The 18,575-nt window shown below is 39.3% G+C and overlaps 1 protein-coding gene across 2 annotated transcripts; it reads left to right on the top strand.

Annotated features, from left to right (window-relative positions):
• The first annotated feature begins 1,614 nt into the window (after positions 1-1,614).
• aaas (achalasia, adrenocortical insufficiency, alacrimia) lies at positions 1,615-18,344 on the top strand. Of its 2 annotated transcripts, none has more exons than XM_079427360.1 (17): positions 1,615-1,833; positions 1,937-2,030; positions 4,701-4,828; positions 5,495-5,550; positions 5,628-5,719; positions 5,797-5,843; positions 5,979-6,077; positions 7,331-7,474; positions 10,232-10,352; positions 11,252-11,376; positions 11,638-11,698; positions 12,213-12,303; positions 15,584-15,656; positions 15,886-15,953; positions 17,180-17,261; positions 17,355-17,439; positions 17,703-18,344. In XM_079427360.1, exons 2-17 carry the CDS (start codon positions 1,938-1,940, stop codon positions 17,844-17,846), a joined length of 1,509 nt encoding a protein of 502 aa, XP_079283486.1. In that variant the 5' UTR covers positions 1,615-1,833; position 1,937; the 3' UTR covers positions 17,847-18,344. The 2 variants fall into 2 exon arrangements, with proteins under 2 accessions (XP_079283486.1, XP_079283487.1); XM_079427361.1 differs by having other exon boundaries at positions 1,709-1,833; positions 1,914-2,030.
• The last annotated feature ends 231 nt before the right edge of the window (positions 18,345-18,575 follow it).

Genomic DNA, 18,575 nt, shown 5'->3' with positions numbered 1-18,575 from the left:
TGTGGTTTATGGGGACTCTCCATAGGCGTAATGGTTTTTATACTGAACAAACTGTGTGTGCTATTGCCCTACACCAACCCTACACCTAAACTAAGCCCTCACAGGAGACTTTGTGCATTTTTAGATTTTCAAAAAAACACCATTTAGTATGTTTTTTAAGCCTTTTGAATTACGGGGACATAGGCAGTGTCCTCATAAACCACCTTCATATTGTAATACCTCTGTCATACCCATGTCATTATACACATTTATGTCCTCATTTACAGAGCAGCCATCAAGTATTAGACCGTGATCTAGGTTATTACATATTTTGCAAATTGGTAAGTTTCATCAGGTCGTGAAGAAATATAGAGCTGAGTATCATCAACATAACAGTGAACGCTAACACCATGTTTCCTAATGATATCTCCCAAGGGTAACATGTAAAGCGTGAAAAGTAAGGGACCAAGTACTGAGCCTTGAGGTGCTCCATACTGCACTTGTGATTGGTATGATACCTCTTCATTCTCTGCTACGAACTGATGGCTTTCAGATAAGTATGATTTGAACCATGCTAATGCACTTCCTCTAATGCCAACATAATTTTCTAGAATGTTGTGGTCGATAGTGTTGAACGCAGCGCTAAGATCCAGTAGCACTAATAGAGAGATACAACCACGATCAGATGATAGAAGCAGGTCTTTTGTAACTCTAATGAGAGCAGTCTCAGTTCTATGATACGGTCTAAATTTTTGTGGGAATTTTTGTTTGCTCATCATACTTGTGAACATACAGTATGTTTATGTTAATAATTAAAATTCTAGTTGCACTTAATCAGGTGATAAAAACAAGGAATACAGTGGGATTCCTGTGGGTTCTAGCACATATGTGACCCTGGACCATAAAACCAGTCGCTGGGGTATATTTGTAGCAATAGACAACAATACACTGTATGGGTCAAAATGATCCATTTCTCTTTTATGCCAAAAATCATTAGGATATTAAGATCATGTTCCATGAAGATATTTAGTAAATGTCCTACCGTAAATATATCAAAACTTCATTTTTGATTAGTAATATGCATTGCTAAGAACTTCATTTGAACAACTTTAAAGGAGATTTTCTCAATATTTAGATTTTTTTTGCTCCCTCAGATTCCAGATTTTCTAATAGTTGTATCTCTGACAAATATTGTCCTATCCTAACAAACCATACATCAATGGAAAGATTATTTATTCTGCTTCCAGAGGATGTATACATCTCAATTTAGAAAAATGGACCCTTATGACTGGTTTTGTGCTCCAGGGTCAGATATGAAGAAGCTGATTATAATTTTTCAAAAATAACAAAATTATGGCAGAAAGAATGGGAAGAGGGGAACAAGGCAGATGTTATTTTTCACCACAGCCAACATTAAAACACATCAAACATAAGACTGGAGAGGAAGGTTAGACTGCACTGAATTATGGGAAGGCAATGGTTTTCGGCAAGCATCCAGATGCCTGTGAATCATGTATTAATGCGTTATTCATCACACAGCAACAAATCTCTTGTTTTGTTTTTTAAGAGCTGCTGGAATCTGGAGTTACAGATTCTAATTCGACTATGAAACAACAAAAACTGTTATTAACGTTTACACCGAAGCGGTCTTTACGTAATAACGCACTAAGCGGAGTTCTCCAAATAGACTGAAGAGGGCAGCAGATGCACCGAGTCTGCCGCAAATCTCAGAACAAGAAGAAGAAGGAGAAGAAGAAGAAGAAGGCTTTTATTCTGAAAGCGCGTTTGTGTTCTCCCGCGGTGTTTGTCACTCCGGGGCTTCCGTAAGCAGACAGCGCGCGATCTGATCGGAAGGTGAGGAGCACAACAGCGCGCTCGTCAGGTTAAATGCTCTATAACTGGCGTGTTTCTTCGGGTCACGTGTGTTTGTGAAGCCTGTGTGTGTCTGTGTGTGTAGGATGTGTTCTCTCGGTGTGTTCCCGGCGCCGGTAACGGCTGCACAGACGCTGTTCGAGCGCAACAACGAGCTTCATCCCGGAGAACACGTGCAGGTACATAAACACCACTACTACACCCTACATAAACACCACTACTTCAGAATACATAAACACCACTACTACACAATACATAACTACACAAACACCACTACTACACCCTACACAAACACTACTACTACACCCTACATAAACACCACTACTACACACTATACATAACTACACAAACACCACTACTACACTATACATAACTACACAAACACTACTACTACACTATACATAACTACACAAACACCACCACTACTACACTATACATAACTACACAAACACCACTACTACACTATACATAACTACACAAACACTACTACTACACTATACACAAACACCACTACTACACAATACATAACTACACAAACACCACTACTACACTCTACACAAACACCACTACTACACCCTACACAAACAGCACTACTACACACTACACAAACACCACTACTACACCCTACACAAACACCACTACTACACAATACATAACTACACAAACACTACTACTACACCCTACATAAACACCACCACTACTACACTATACATAACTACACAAACACCACTACTACACACTACATAAACACCACTACTACACCCTACATAAACACCACTACTACACCTTACACAAACACCACTACTACACCCTACACAAACACCACTACTACACAATACATAACTACACAAACACCACTACTACACACTACATAAACATAAACACCACTACTACACCCTACACAAACACCACTACTACACCCTACACAAACACCACTACTACACACTACACAAACATAAACACCACTACTACACCCTACATAAACACCACTACTACACAATACATAACTACACAAACACCACTACTACACCCTACACAAACACCACTACTACACAATACATAACTACACAAACACCACTACTACACCCTACACAAACACCACTACTACTACACCCTACACAAACACCACTACTACACCCTACACAAACACCACTACTACACAATACATAACTACACAAACACCACTACTACACCCTACACAAACACCACTACTACACAATACATAACTACACAAACACCACTACTACACCCTACATAAACACCACTACTTCAGAATACATAACTACACAAACACCACTACTACACCCTACACAAACACCACTACACAAACACCACCACTACTACACTATACATAACTACACAAACACCACTACTACACTCTACACAAACACCACTACTACACAATACATAACTACACAAACACCACTACTACACCCTACACAAACACCACTACTACACAATACATAACTACACAAACACCACTACTACACCCTACACAAACACCACTACTACTACACCCTACACAAACACCACTACTACACCCTACACAAACACCACTACTACACAATACATAACTACACAAACACCACTACTACACCCTACACAAACACCACTACTACACAATACATAACTACACAAACACCACTACTACACCCTACATAAACACCACTACTTCAGAATACATAACTACACAAACACCACTACTACACCCTACACAAACACCACTACTACACACTACATAACTACACAAACACCACTACTACACCCTACATAAACACCACTACTTCAGAATACATAACTACACAAACACCACTACTACACCCTACACAAACACCACTACTACACCCTACACAAACACCACTACTACACAATACATAACTACACAAACACCACTACTACACCCTACATAACTACACAAACACCACTACTACACCCTACACAAACACCACTACTACACCCTACATAACTACACAAACACCACTACTACACCCTACACAAACACCACTACTACACCCTACACAAACACCACTACTACACAATACATAACTACACAAACACCACTACTACACCCTACATAACTACACAAACACCACTACTATATAAAGGACTATATAAAGACTAAATGTTCGATCACGCATGTAAGGGATGGGTCATTAAAGAAATGTAATTACAGAAATTAGTTACAGGTGTATTTACATGCAGGTATTTAAAAATATATAAATACAATAAGTGCGTTGTATCAAATTATTAATTTAAATGTAAGTACATAGTAGTTAAGGCCGCCTAATATAAAGTGGGACCACATTTTCTTTTAATTACAGGTGCGAAGTCCTGTCTTCAAGCTATGTTATCCCTTAACTTATCACATATAATACACACAATGGTTTTTTTTTTACAAACTAGAGGATCATAATTTTAAGATCTGGTTTAGTTTCACTGTGGAAGCAGATTCTGCTGCAAAAGAAGCAATATCAGCAGACCTTTCATCCGATGTTAATAACAAACCAAGTGGGATCCATACACAATGAACAAACTCCATGAAATTAGCCCCAATGTTGGAAAAATCAGTTTCCCAATCCGATGGCAGCAGCTTGTTTATATCCGCTGTAGAATAGGTCCCTGCAGGATGACACAAGCTTTATTACTAGAACATGTTCTCTCTGCCAAAACCCTTTATCCATGAAGCATGTTTTATTGGACCGTGCTGGTTTTAACCCTGTGAGAGAATTTTTTTTTTTTTATACAGTTAACTCTTTTGAAGAGTTTTTTTTTGTAGTAAGTTTTATAAACCTAGTATAATTGGTAAACTGGCATGGCGTCTGATGGTGTAGTGTGTGATCTGGTTGCAGCCGTGTGATCTGCCCAGTCCTCAGTTCACCAGAGACACCCTGAAGGGTCACAGTCGTCCAGAGAGCAGCAGTAAATCAGCTTTCCTGGACCAGAGAGACACGCTGTGGATGAGGAGCGCTGGAGCCTGGTGAGCATTACATTACATATAGCTCTCTTTGGCAGATTGATCATCAGAATTGTTCAGTTTGATCGTTTCAGTGGATCGTTAGTTAAAGTCACTCGTAACGGTGAACACAACCTCCCAGGTAGAGTTTGAGGAGTAAATTATACTTCATTATTTAAAGTTTACCCTGCAATACTCAAGTACATTTCACTCAGTCGGTTTGTAAAACTTTACTCAAACAACATAGCACTGGAAAAAAAAAAGCCTATAAAGCATGTGTTTCACTTACAATCACGTATGTAAGCAAGTACACCGCTCGTTATTCTTGTTAAGGTAATATGTTTACTCAATATAGTTATTAACTGAATGAACACAGAGACCTGAATACTTGGCACATGATACACAATCAGTGAATAGTGTTGGAGTATGAATGGGTCATTGTGAGTAAAACATGACCTCCAGATGTCACAAAACAGCAAGTTACTCAACCTAACACCAAAAGCAACCATAAAGCAGTGTAAATATATTATAAAAGTTAAGACTCGTCCACACCCTCCTAAAACGGCTCGTTCAAACACACCCCACATGTCTACATCACTGTATTTGCGTAATGCCGATGTTGTATTTGGTGGACTGAGAGCAGCTGTGATGAGCTGACTGCACTGGTGTGTGTGTGTGTGTGTGTTTCAGGCGTGACGCGGGTCTGTACGGTCTGCTAGATGAGATCACTAACAGCGCAGAGGAAGGTATGGCTCTTTGACGCACTATAATCACACAGCGGTCGCTGTCAGACGCCTTGAGCCGCTGTCTGCTTGTGTTTCAGTGCCCAGCTTCCTGGCCGTGGGATCCGCCTGTGTCCTGGCTCTGCACAGATGGGCGTCTTCATTCCACGGCTCTCTGTTTCCACATCTGACTGTGAGTATGAGCTTAGACTGAGTCCTGTCAGCGGCACGCTGCAGTTATAATGGATGGCCTTTCTTTCTGTGCGCTAGTTGAGCCGTGACGAGATGGTGGCAGAGTTTTCACAGATGCTGGATTGGTACGTCATTTTATCAGCTCTTCATTTCTGCGTTTACGCTGTTTGTGGTTCTGAGGCTAAACCTTTCTAAACTGAGCACAAGAGATCATCCGTGAGCTTGATGTCAGTTTCTGGTCTGATTTGTGTTGTTTTCAGGTCCGAGAGCGCTCTGAGGAGCTTCGCCTGGCATCCTCACACTGATAAGTTTGCTGTAGCTCTGCTGGACGACTCCATCAAGATTTACAAATCTAACAGGTATTCCAGTGGACACACATCTTACATTACATATCAAAAAGTTCAAGTTAGACGATATGCTGTAAGCCAAAATTACAATTGTGCATCAATATGCCTGATACAGCATAAGTGCTAGGGATGTAACTATTCACTCAACTTACAATTCCATTTTATTTTTTACAAAAAGATTTGACAAATTATAAATTAAATGTCCTTTTCTTATTGCTTGGGCAAAATGCGGCATGTTTCTTTGTGAAATTGAAATATAACTATAATAATATACTAATATAGCACTTGCATATTATTGCTCTTTTGTTGGTTTTGATTGCTTCTGTTCTCATTTGTAAGTCGCTTTAGAGAAAAGCATCTGCTAAAAAACTATGTAAATATAATGTAAATAACAAAACTAAATAGAAATTTTAAAACCAGCTCCAAATCAAATAAGCAGTTTAGAGTTGAATTGACTTGAATGAATGACATGATGAGATGCTGATAACAGGATATTCGCATCTAAAGGCAAGTCTGTGTCTGAGAGCCTGGGTTTACGCACGTTGTTGAAAGGTGCATCAGTCTGGTCACTTTGAATGCTCCAGCCTATCTTCACGATACAAATTCAGTATAAAGTCTTGGCATTAGCCTTCAAACTGAACTCAAACCTTGTTTTGTATTCACACTGGTGCTTTTAGGAAGCCAAACACTTCTTTTGTGTAGACTTCACTTGCAAAAGATAAAGCCATGGGCTTTCATTTTGATGAAAAGCTGCAATTTCAGTGAAATTACAAATGCTTCTCAGTAAAAATCTGGTAAAATACTGTAATCATCTGTCCACGAAAGTGTTGGAAATTACGCAGATGTGAAAATGGCAGTAATTTTCAACTAAGTACTGAACACCTGTGCAAAGCTCATCCTTTTTGTAAACTGTGCAACGCTTGGAGTGTATACAGTAGATTGATTTAAATAATAATTTAAAGCATTTTTAGCATAACACTGAAACAAAATCAAAATGTGAGTAGTTTCTGAATGCACTGTTGTCAACATCACACGTTCAGTCGTGCTGATATTCAGAAAAACAGCGCTTCTGACCATGTGCTGCTGACAGCTTGGTTGCTAATGAGTTTTCTAGTTTTGTTGCATTGCGTCCGATGTTTCTGATCCTGCAGGAGCACCAGGTGAAGCTCTGTACTGGTTTACTGAAGTGTAATCAGATGTAGCTAACTTCTGTTAATTGAAGTGAATGATCAGTTTGAGTATGTGTTTGTAACCGTGTTCTGCAGCTCGCCGACACCGACGCTGAAGCACCGCTGGCAGAGGTCCGTGTGTGCGCTGCAGTGGAAGCCTCTGTGTGGCTCTGCTCTGGCCGTGGCCTGTCAGTCCTGTCTGCTCATATGGCACGTTGACCCCACCTCTCTCTCCACCAGGTACTGATGAAACACCGTCACATTACTGCACCGCACACTGATTCAAAGCAGCTGTAGAGGAGAGCAGCAGAACGCTCAGACTGGATTTGATGTGCTGTATTCCTGCAGCTGTTGAATGTGTGTAAGTTTAGGGCCGGCGTATTCAAATACCAGACCTCGGCTTGATTCCCAGCACCATCTTACCGTTTCTAAATAAAGAGCGGTTCACACCACAAGCGCCCGCTCAGGGGTCCTCTTTTTGTAATTATCCACTCATATTTTTGTATTTTATTATTATTATTTTTTTATCTAAAGCCAAACACGCTTCATTCAAGCTGTGCGCTTCTAAAGACGTTAAAGCACCGGTAAGAGCGGAGGATGATGCAGTTATTTTACAAACAGCAGAAACAAAGTCAGTAAAATAGACCGAGACTGAAAACAACAATGCTGTTCATCATCTGACCTTTCAAACCAGGTTTGTGACGACATTTTAATTTTAAATCTACATTTAGCATTATTAATCAGTATTTTAAGAGTATAAAAATCATCCAAACTTTCAGAGGAAAACTCTAAAGCCCTTGTCTTTTCTGTCACATGGCCTTCTGCCTTACATATGCATCTAAACATCAAAAAATAATAATTATAGCTTGTTTAAACATCTGACCTTAACTGTTAATACTCGTATCTAATTGGGCTCAATTGGTAATTTTTTTTTTTTTTTTTTTATTCAAGAAAATATAAAAATTCTCAGAAGCCATTGTCCTTTGGCTCCTTTGAGAATAAATGAATATATTATATATAAATGTATAAGTTGTTTGGACTAAGACTAGAGACTGGAGCTCTTGTGGGTTTAATTGAATCCCCTGGTTTAGGTGTAAGAGGGTAAGGATGCACCATATACTGCTGCCATCCGTTCAGTATCGGCCGATACATGTTCATTTTTACTGTTATCATTATTGACCCGATAAGAACATTTGGCTGATATATTAAAGCATTATTTCCTTCAGAGACACTTTAGATGTTCGCTATGACGGTTTTTAATTGCTTGAAATATTGGAATCGCTTCGGAAAGGAAAGTACAGTGAAGTGCAGCATGTGCAGGGCAAGTCTGTCATATAGGCTACATAGAATTATACTGAGAACATTACTGTAAATAATGCACCTGTGTTTTAGCACGTGTCGCTCACAGCCTGTATGATCCAGCACTTCACTTCCATATCTACTGCTTCTGCATCCTCCGGTCGCTCTCTTGGATCCAGCTCTGCTTTCACTCTAAACCAGACAATATAACATTTACATTTTACATTTATTCATTTAGCTGACGCTTTTATCCAAAGCGACTTACAATTGCTATATATGTCAGAGGTCGCACGCCTCTGGAGCAACTAGGGGTTAAGTGTCTTGCTCAGGGACACATTGGTGTCTCACAGTGGATTCGAACCCGGGTCTCTCACACCAAAGGCATGTGTCTTATCCACTGCGCCATCACCACCCCAAAACTGAATTATGATGCAAGTTTTTTCCCTTTGCCATGTTGAAATTGGAGAGCTTGTGTTGAAATAGCTCAGGCTTTAGCTCTGGTGGTGTTTGCATGCTACATGTCTGAGAGAAACCGGTGCAGGTACAGTGTTTGGACACAAGGTGGTGCTCTGGGGTCATTTTTGCTGAAATAGCCTCCGCAAAGCATGCATTTTGATTCAAACTTTGATTTGTTTTTAAAGCTACTATCTTTGTAATTCATTGCTATTCTGTTTGATAGGCTATTGGTATTGGAAGTGATATTATAGATTACATGGTTACAGTTTAATTAAATTTTCTTTTGCCCAATGTAAAATTCCTCACTGATGGCAAGCTTTTATGTAAACGGTCTGAGGCTGTTTTAAAGGCACTGAATATTGCTTTAAACATGCAGCATCTGTGTTTTACTGAGCTCCTCATGTCACTCTTAACGCTGTGTTCTGCTGTTGATGAGTCTCTCTGTGTGCTTACGCTTCTCTTCATTCATGCATCTCTCCAAATGCACCAGATGTTTATGGGCTGACCTGTTTGGTCATCATGCTCTCTATGTGCTGCCGTCTTTTATCGTGCTTCATTGCTGGTTCCAATAATAAAGGCTCTTGTCTTTTCCTGGAAACTGACATCAAACGGTGTGGAGCATCACTGTGTTTTACACATTAAGCTCAGATTACCAGGATGTTTGAACCTTTTCTATAGGGACACATCTATGACCGTTGCACTTGTGAAAAGCCATGTAAAATTAAAGTTCAACTTTTAAAAAAACATGTCTCGGGACTTTATGGCAGTTTTTCTACGTCTCATGTTTTTAATGAAAAAGTGCTCTTTGTGATTGGTTTTTGGTCCTTTTGTATTAAACTATACATACATGATGCTGTTTTGTTTCTGATTGTTTAAGCAACTTAATTATATATGGTTTATAAACATATTATTTTAAACATTATTCACTTTTTTTCCAAAGATAGTCATGTTATTTTATTGCTTTGATGAAACGTGTATTAGTAATATTTTGCTTCAGACTTGTGTTGTCAAAAGTACCGACTTCAGAACCAGGCGGTACTAAAATGTCTGCTGAGCGTGTGAACACACAGACCAATCAGAGGTGCTTAAGAATCTGCTCAATGCTGGTATCGTCACCGTTTTTAACTTTCAGTAGCGACTGGTTCTGAAGTTGGTACCTTTGATAACCCTGCTTCAAACACACATCTGTGCATATATAAGCGTCGGTCAGAACACTGGTCTGACGGAGTCTGTCTCTCTCAGGCCGTCGTCTGGCTGTGCGCAGGTCTTGTCTCATCCGGGTCATTCTCCCATCACCTCCATCGCTTGGTCCCCCACCGGCTCCCTGCTTGTGTCTGCGTCTCCGGTCGACACATCCATGATGGTAAGCACCAAATCCCTGGCCTTCCTGCTCAACTTAAACTCATACATATAAACAGATCTATGTGAAGTTGGTACTCCAATATTAATAATTAAATCATCACCACTATATATTCGTGTGTGTGACGCAGAGAAATGATGCAAGTTTTTTTTTTAAAGAAAAAAACAAACAAACTCTCAACTAATGCTTTGAAATGAACAGGGAACTAACTCTGGTACATTCAAGTTAAGGGTTTAATTAACAACTAGACCAAACATTTAATTTTTGATGGACCAATATTGATTTTTAGATCTCAGTTTGTGCTGTTTTGTTGTTGATTTGTGAACACAATTTCACTAAACAATATATTTTTTAGTGCACCTACCATGCAGTAATCACTGAGCTTTGTTACTTTTGATAAGAAACGAAGCCTCTGCTTTTAAATTTGGTCAATTTTGTAACTAAATTCAATCAATTTATCCAGTGGGGTCGAAAGATCTGAGACGTGTGAAAATGCTTGTTTTTTTGAGGTAATTCCAGAAAATCAAAAAAACAACCATATTGCAGCTGTACAGGGCTGTCCTCACCAAGATGAATATTCAGTTGCAATAAACATTTTCATTTGAATGAATAGCTGTTAATGCAGTCAATGCAGACGGGGTTTTTTTCCCACATCAGACTTCATCACTTTTGTTGGAGTGAATGGGCATGAAGTCATTGTGTTTCTTTGTTTGATATTCTTCTGTTTATGTGCAGGATTAAATTAGACTTTGAACTTCTGTTGTCAGTGTGGTCTCAGACTATATACAGCTATGAAGGAAAACAATGGTCTTGTGTTGAAACTAATCTGTGAATTGTGTATGTCACAACGGTGGTTTAAGAATGGAGTGCTGTATGTTTTGAGGCTGTGTGTTGTGCTGTAGGTGTGGGATGTGGCAGCAGAGAGCGGTGTGCCGCTGCAGAGGGTGGGTGGCGGTGGAGTCACGTACCTCTCCTGGTCTCCGGATGGCAGTCGACTGCTGGCAGCTACTCCAGCCGCTCTGTTTAGGTACAGCCACGGGATCCACTCGAAACACGAGTGTGCAGACATGCAGCGCTCCTCGTTCAGTCTGACGTCACAGATTCAGAGTCCACATCACAAAAGCAAACCGATGATGCTAATATATATTTACTGTGTGTTTGTGCTTCTGAAAAATCATGATCCTAATCTGACTTTCATTGTGTTCAGTATAGATTAAAGTTTGATATGCAGATACTATTTATTAGGTTCTTTGTTTCAGTCGTGTGTGTGTGTGTGTGTGTGTTTTAGGGTTTGGGAGACGCGCATGTGGACGTGTGAGAGATGGCCGTGTCTGAAAGGCAGCTGTCAGGTAAGGAAACTCCTGAAACGGAGTGTAAAGGGCTGTTCACACCAATAACTGTAATGTGTTAATAATCAGTCTAATTCTGTAGGCACACCTGTAACGATGAAGACCCGGGGGAATGATTTTGTTGAAATCACTCCAGTTGATGAACGAGAAAAACATTGACAGCCAATCAGAATCCATGCGGCTCTATTTAAAGTGGCAGATGACCAATATGCAGTGCATGTCGAGTCCGTTGGTGTGGACACTAATGTAGTTCTGTCATGTTGTTCCTCTGTGCTTTCACTATCTGTAGCTTGTGATATTTTAAACAATATCTGAAACTTCATATCACGAGCACTTCCTGTGTTTATTTGCCTCTTTATGGTGAATTGCTTGCCGTGTTCCTCATTTGTAAGACACTTTGGATAAAAGCGTCTGCTAAATGAAAGACCTGCAAGCAATATTTTTGAAAACTGTCCTTCACGTAGCTAAAGGAAGTGATTCACAATGTGTCCCGTGTCTTCCCTGTGTCTGTCAGTCGGCCTGCTGGAGTCCTGACGGTGGCTGTCTGCTGTTGAGTATGCAGGGAGAGAGAGTCATATATGCGCTCACCTTCTCCGATCTCACAGGTATGGACAAAAGCACATGCGGTCCTCCGCTTACCTGCGTCTCCTGGAAACCATGTTTGTCAGTTATTATTGAAGGGGTGAACCTTTGGATACATGACGATTCACTTTGACTCATAATTCATAGGTTCTCTGTTCAGTTTAGTGCTATTTGATTCACAATGAAATTTGATTAGTTCTAGAACCAAAGCAAAATGTCATGACGGATAGATCGTATAGGAGTTGGACACACGTGAACGCCACCACAAAGTCATGATTAGGAGCAGTTAACTCTGAATTTTCTATAAGCCCTGAGTTTCCGAGTCAGAAAACGTTGCTAGAATAAAGCAATTTAGTTTACAGCACCTTCATAAATTAAAAACAGAAAAAAGCAAAAACTCACTGATGCACATTTGTTCATTATTTTGCAGATGTAGAGTTTTTTTTTTTATTATTTAAGAGAAGGAAAAGGTCATATCTACGAGTTGACAGGCCGTAATTAAGATGTTTGAAATGTTAAGATGAAGGTGTGTTTTAATTCAAGTCACTTTGGTGGGAACAAGATGGCGGTTTAAATTTTTCTACATGCAATTCAACTTTTTTTTTTTTACTCTGCATTTACAAAATGATGGAAAAAAATGTGCATTGTGTTTTTTCTTTTGTTTTTATTCAATTTATGAAGATGGTAATTATACAATAATAAAACAAAAATTGTATATGGAACTTATATAGTTTTATTGAACATGAGACAATTTTGTTTTTATTAATTTCAACAAATTTACCATAAATAGTCGCTGCATGTCTTTGGCTGCGTTCATTGCATCTGACATGTTTTCTCACTGACATGCCCTCAACTGGGAAACTCAGGGCTTAAAGAATTGAGTTTCCCCACTCGTAATAATGAACGCTCCTGTGCGTTCAACTCATAAATACGATCTATCCGACATGACTTGAATGCACCAACCGTCCTGCAGAGTTCAGCTGCATCCCTAATGAGACGCACCTGAAGCAGCTCATCCAGCCCTTCGTCCAGGCGAGAGTGTTTGACCTGCTGGAGCTGAACTCTGCAGGACCCCGAGTCATGCCACAAAACTAAACGCCTCTGTGACTCACTGCAAAGCTTACATGGATCAGTGCTGACCGCTTTGATTAATACAGGAGCCTAAGTCCACATGCACACCAGAAAACACGGAAGTGTTGGTCCTGTCACTGCAGTTCTGCCACATATATGACCACTCTTTAGAGACCACTAAAGAGTTCACATGACCTCGTAATCACAGCAAACTTTGTAAATGTGCAGTGAAACCCACTCTGGTGGTTATAGTTGCTTGATTTGTGTATTTTATGTTTTCAGTGGTGTTTTCACTCCATCAAAAGGGCCAGTGACAGTTTATCATTTAGTCACGGTCTTGATTTGCTGATGTATAACATGGCAATAAAGTGAATGAGGAACATGGTATTCAGTTTGTTGTGGATGTGTGGCCTTCATAAAGACACTGGCAGGCAGTTTTTCTCAATTTATCAGTAAGAATAGTGCTATCATCTTTTACTCGATCTCATGCCGTTTCAAACCTGTTTGACTTTCTTCTGTGGAACATAAAAGGAGAAATGTTGAAATATTTATTTATTTATTTATTTTCTCAATGTCTTTTGTGTTCCACAGACGATAGAGAGTCATAGAAGTTTGATGGATGAAATAATCACAAAATAAAGTTTTCCTGGGAAATCACATCAAATCTTTGACAAATACTCAAGGGTTTTGTTTAAGGCAATTAAATCCAATGTCCTCATTCATTAAAAAAAAAATAATAATCTGAATGATACAATGTGTTTTTGGTAGTTTACACATTTTCTGTTTTTTTTCTGTATGCTTTCTATATATTGATTGTGGAGCCTATTGATTTTTGGTGTTAACCCTAACAAATGAAACGAGTGTTTTTCTGTCAGGTGGCTTTTGAGAATGTTCATCCTGATTCTGTTGTTTTATAAGTGTCATAAATAGTCTATATGACTCATGCACTATATTCCAAGTCCTCTGTAGTCACGTTGTGTGTGGAACAGAACCAGATAGGAGTTATTTTCTCATCTGCACTTCCACATGGTGCATCACACTCACCCATAAGACGTGTCATTTGACATCAGTATCAAACTTGTCGCAATGCATCCTGGCAAGCCAAGTTTGAAGATGCAGCACTCTCTGAATCTCCAGCTTCAGTGGATGCTGCACTAAACGGATGAACTCTGACCCTGCTCTCAGTCTGAACTCTTATAGCTCCTCTTAGCTCGCTAGGTAACATTCATGTCGGTAGGGATGGGCGATTATGGGCTTAAAAATATATCACAATATTTCTGGTATTTATTGTGATAATGATATCAACGACAATAATTTAGGAAATCCTGTTTCTTTAGAGAAAAGTATTATATTTCCTATTTTTACCCAAAACAGGGTGTTGTGAGCATTACCGAGAACACACACGTAATATAATAACTGTTTAATTCATACTGGAAGCCAGAGGGCGCTCTTGCGCAGAAACTCCACGTGCATCGCAGAAGTAATAGCACTGACGACGCTCCAGAAAATCCCTAATATGGACAAAGCTATCCAGTTATCGCTGAATAAAACGCACAACGGAGATAGAGAAATTTTAACTGATGAAGCTCAAAGACAATAGTCATACAATTACACAAAATATATGGTTTATCTGTGTTCTTCAAGCAATCTTGGGTATTTTTTATAAGGAAAGTATATTTATAATGCATTGCTAATCGACAGCCTTTATCACTGTATATAATACTATCATTCTGTGATATAAAACCACGTCTGGCCACAAAAAGAAGTTATTTCAAACACTTGACTGTTATGAAGTTAATTTGGAGACAAAGCTTGTCAATAAATGATATGTTTGTTTGTACAGCAGGTTTGTAAACCGGCTCAAACACATGCAGAACTGTATCGCACATGTGCTACTGTACTACATTTATTTTTGTGTGCACTGTACAGCCCTGAGATTATAGGAGCTCTTTATTTAGCGATAAACTCCTCAATTTCACGTCCTCCTTCCACACTGTCGCACACAGAAACATCTCAACAACTAGACTTTATCGTTATTATCGCAGGAAGACTAATTCTTATTGTGGGGAGAATTTTTACCGGTATATCGCAAACGATAAGATATCGCCCATCCCTCCATGTCAGATCAGGACATATCAAGAGTTTATGAATTTGTAAAGGCTTTGAAAGCATTGTGTCCTCAAACAGGCTCGTACAGTACAGTGTGTAGTACAGTGTTCTCTGGTGTTGCAGGTGGTTCTAAAGCTGCCAGCGTTGTGGCTGATCTCTCCGAGACCACCTTCCCTGGACCTGATGGAGACCTCACGTAAGACGGCCATTTCTTACACGCGTGTCTCATTAGCCTGTGTTCATAAAGAATTCTCTAGCGCTTTAAGGCTGGAGTACACTACACAACTGATAAATGAGGTTTATTCATGAGGTTACAAAGTAATGTGGTGCGTAGAAAATAATTGAAACAACTGAAACTCTTACCCAATGAAATGGTTTTTACTGCTTGAGTTTCTCTCGTCTCTGCTCTCGTGTCTAAATCTCAGTGTCGGGGGAGAGGTGTGCTCTCTTTCATGGGATCCGAGAGGTGAAAGACTTGCTGTGCTCCTGAAAGGTAAAACAAAGCCCTCGTGACCCACAGTAAACCACAAACGCTTACATCCAGCTGCCTGTGGAAGATGAACTCTGCGCTGTTTTATCTTTAACCTCTTTACAGCTCCGTAGCATGTTAGGCTGCAGTAAAGCAAACGTCAATGTTTGTGTAGCAAATGATTTTAAAACACCGCAGTCATCCGGGGTTTCTTTCCTCTGGTGAGTGTGTCAGATGAAAATCTGGCAGCAGAATTTGTTGTTAGAACATAAATGAAATGCTGACCTTCTTGGCAAAGCTTTTTTGAACAGAATCAATACGTAAAACAGGAATACAGAAACACGGACATGTTGAAAATGTGCAGTATTCATGTGAAATGTTATGATATGTGACCCTGGAGCACAAAAGCAGTCATCAGTAACACAGGTATATTTGTAGCAATAGCCAACAATACATTGTATGGGTCAAAATTATACATTTCTCTTTTATGACAAAAATCATTAGGATATTAAGATCATGTTCCATGAAGATATTCCTACCGTAAATATATCAACTTTTTTGATTAGTAATATGCATTGCTAAGAACTTCATTTGAACAACTTTAAATGAGATTTTCTCAATATTTAGATTTTTTTGCTCCCTCAGATTCCAGATTTTCTAATAGTTGTATCTCAGACAAATATTGTCCTATCATAACAAACCATACATCAATGGAAAGATGATTTATTCAGCTTTCAGATGATGCATAAATCTCAATTTTGGAAAATTAACACTTAAGACAGGTTTTGTGGTTCAGGGTCACATATTATAATTATTATATTATGTTCAGCACATTTGGTCAACAACTGCCGGACTAAGAAATAGTAAAGAATAGGGTGCTTTAAGTTGACAGTAATGACATTTCCCTTGCAGCTTAAATACATTTGAAAGAAAAAAAAAAGGAATTTTTACAAATATAATACATTGAAAAATACCACCTGAAATTGTACAACCAGAGTTCCTCTTGCCATGTCATCAAAAGGCCAAATGACCGGAGTTTTTCAGGCTCCTCTTCATGAGATGATTGTTTGTTTTTTCCTGAACAATTCTGCATGTTAAGTCAAATGTTTATAATATTTTAACAAAACCATTAAAGAGATGATGATAAATGATGCTAAACTGCTGTAAGGTTTTCTTATGAAGAATCTCTCGATCCCTTAAAACGGGTCTTTTGCATTCCTCCTTTGGTTCATCATTTGTTCTTCACGCAGGTGATTCGCAGGCGGTTAATCACCCGTCGGTCATAGCCGTCTTCAAGACACGCTCCAGTCCTGTCTTTGAGTTGCTGCCATGGTGCGTATGATTCTGGATGAACTCTCTTATTGTTGTCAGGACTTTCCAGAATCCATTTTCTGAATGGTCTCCACGTGTATTTCTCTCATGTAGTGGTTTTGTGATGGGAGAGGCTGGAGCAGAGCCTAGATTCATGCAGTTCCATCCACACTTCCAGCACGGCGCTCTGCTTACTGTGGTGAGTCAGGTGATACAAGAAGATCCTGCTGGTCTTATAATGCTCTGCCTAGAAGAGCGGTGCAGCTGTGGATGGAGGAGGGTTTTGAGCTCTATAGGAGCAGCAGAAGTAAAGCTGAAATGTCAAAGTAACTCTGTAAGATGTGTCCTGTTAGTGTAGGTAGATATGGGATCAGCTGAGTGACCTGACCTGACGCTGTGATTGATATAAAAGGAGTGCAGTGTAAACGGTGTATAATTGTTGAGTCTCTCTGTCTGTTGCAGTGCTGGTCTGACGGACGCATCTCTCATGTGCCGTTTTACTTCAGCAGCGCTGGGCTTTTAGGAGGAGACTCGCCGCGGCAAGCCCTTGCCAGCAAAACAACGGATCATTCCTCAAACAAACTGTACACTGAACAACTTTCCTGAACACCTTCCCTCAAGCACTGCCATTAACTGCACAGACGCTTCACCTGTCAGCTCTCATTCTACGGTCATAAACCTTTTCTACAGCGTACTGTGTGGCTTGTGTATTTGAAAATAAACAAGTCCTTGCATTATTTGGGTTTCACAGAGAGTGGAGCGATGCTTGCATTTTTCCAAAGAAGCACATGTGCTGCTAATTTGAAACATTTAGGAGCGCATAAAGTACTTTAGTGGTGAAATTAAATATTTTCCTTTAATAAAGAGAGATGAGGAGGCATTTACAAGCAAAATTAATGTATTTGAGTATAAAATAAAGAAAAAAATACTCAATTAATCATTTATTTTTTCAGTTATAAATTGTGATAATTCATGGTTTATTTTCAGTGCTCATGTCTGGACAGTTTGGCATTGTCAGGTTTTAAGTTGGGAATAAAAATCTAAATTAAACATTTTCACTCATAAAGGTGTTAACACTGATATGAAATGCACAGCCTACAACCCAACAAAAATTATAATATAAAAAATAACTTTACGGCTTTAAGTTTCACATTCTTAATAGTTCATACACTTATGGGATGCTTCAGAATCGTCATGAACGAATATCAATTAGAGGAAGTTAAACAGGATCATTGGTTAAACTACAGAATGAGCAGGAGTCGGAAATATCTTAAATGTGAGATGCTATGAAATATGACGCACGGTCAGAGATATAGAGATATAGATATAGAGCTG

Source organism: Barbus barbus (genome assembly GCF_936440315.1).
Source record: "Barbus barbus genome assembly, chromosome: 10".
Lineage (NCBI taxonomy): Eukaryota > Metazoa > Chordata > Actinopteri > Cypriniformes > Cyprinidae > Barbus > Barbus barbus.
This window is presented reverse-complemented; position numbering and strand designations above follow the sequence as displayed.

Excerpts from the sequence above, each read along its gene's own strand:
- aaas (XM_079427360.1), top strand. The coding sequence starts at position 1,938 with ATGTGTTCTCTCGGTGTGTTCCCGGCGCCGGTAACGGCTGCACAGACG. Across the intron at positions 11,699-12,212 it reads GTCTGAAAGGCAGCTGTCAG|TCGGCCTGCTGGAGTCCTGA; the intron begins GTAAGGAAACTC and ends TGTGTCTGTCAG. Across the intron at positions 15,954-17,179 it reads ACTTGCTGTGCTCCTGAAAG|GTGATTCGCAGGCGGTTAAT; the intron begins GTAAAACAAAGC and ends TTCTTCACGCAG.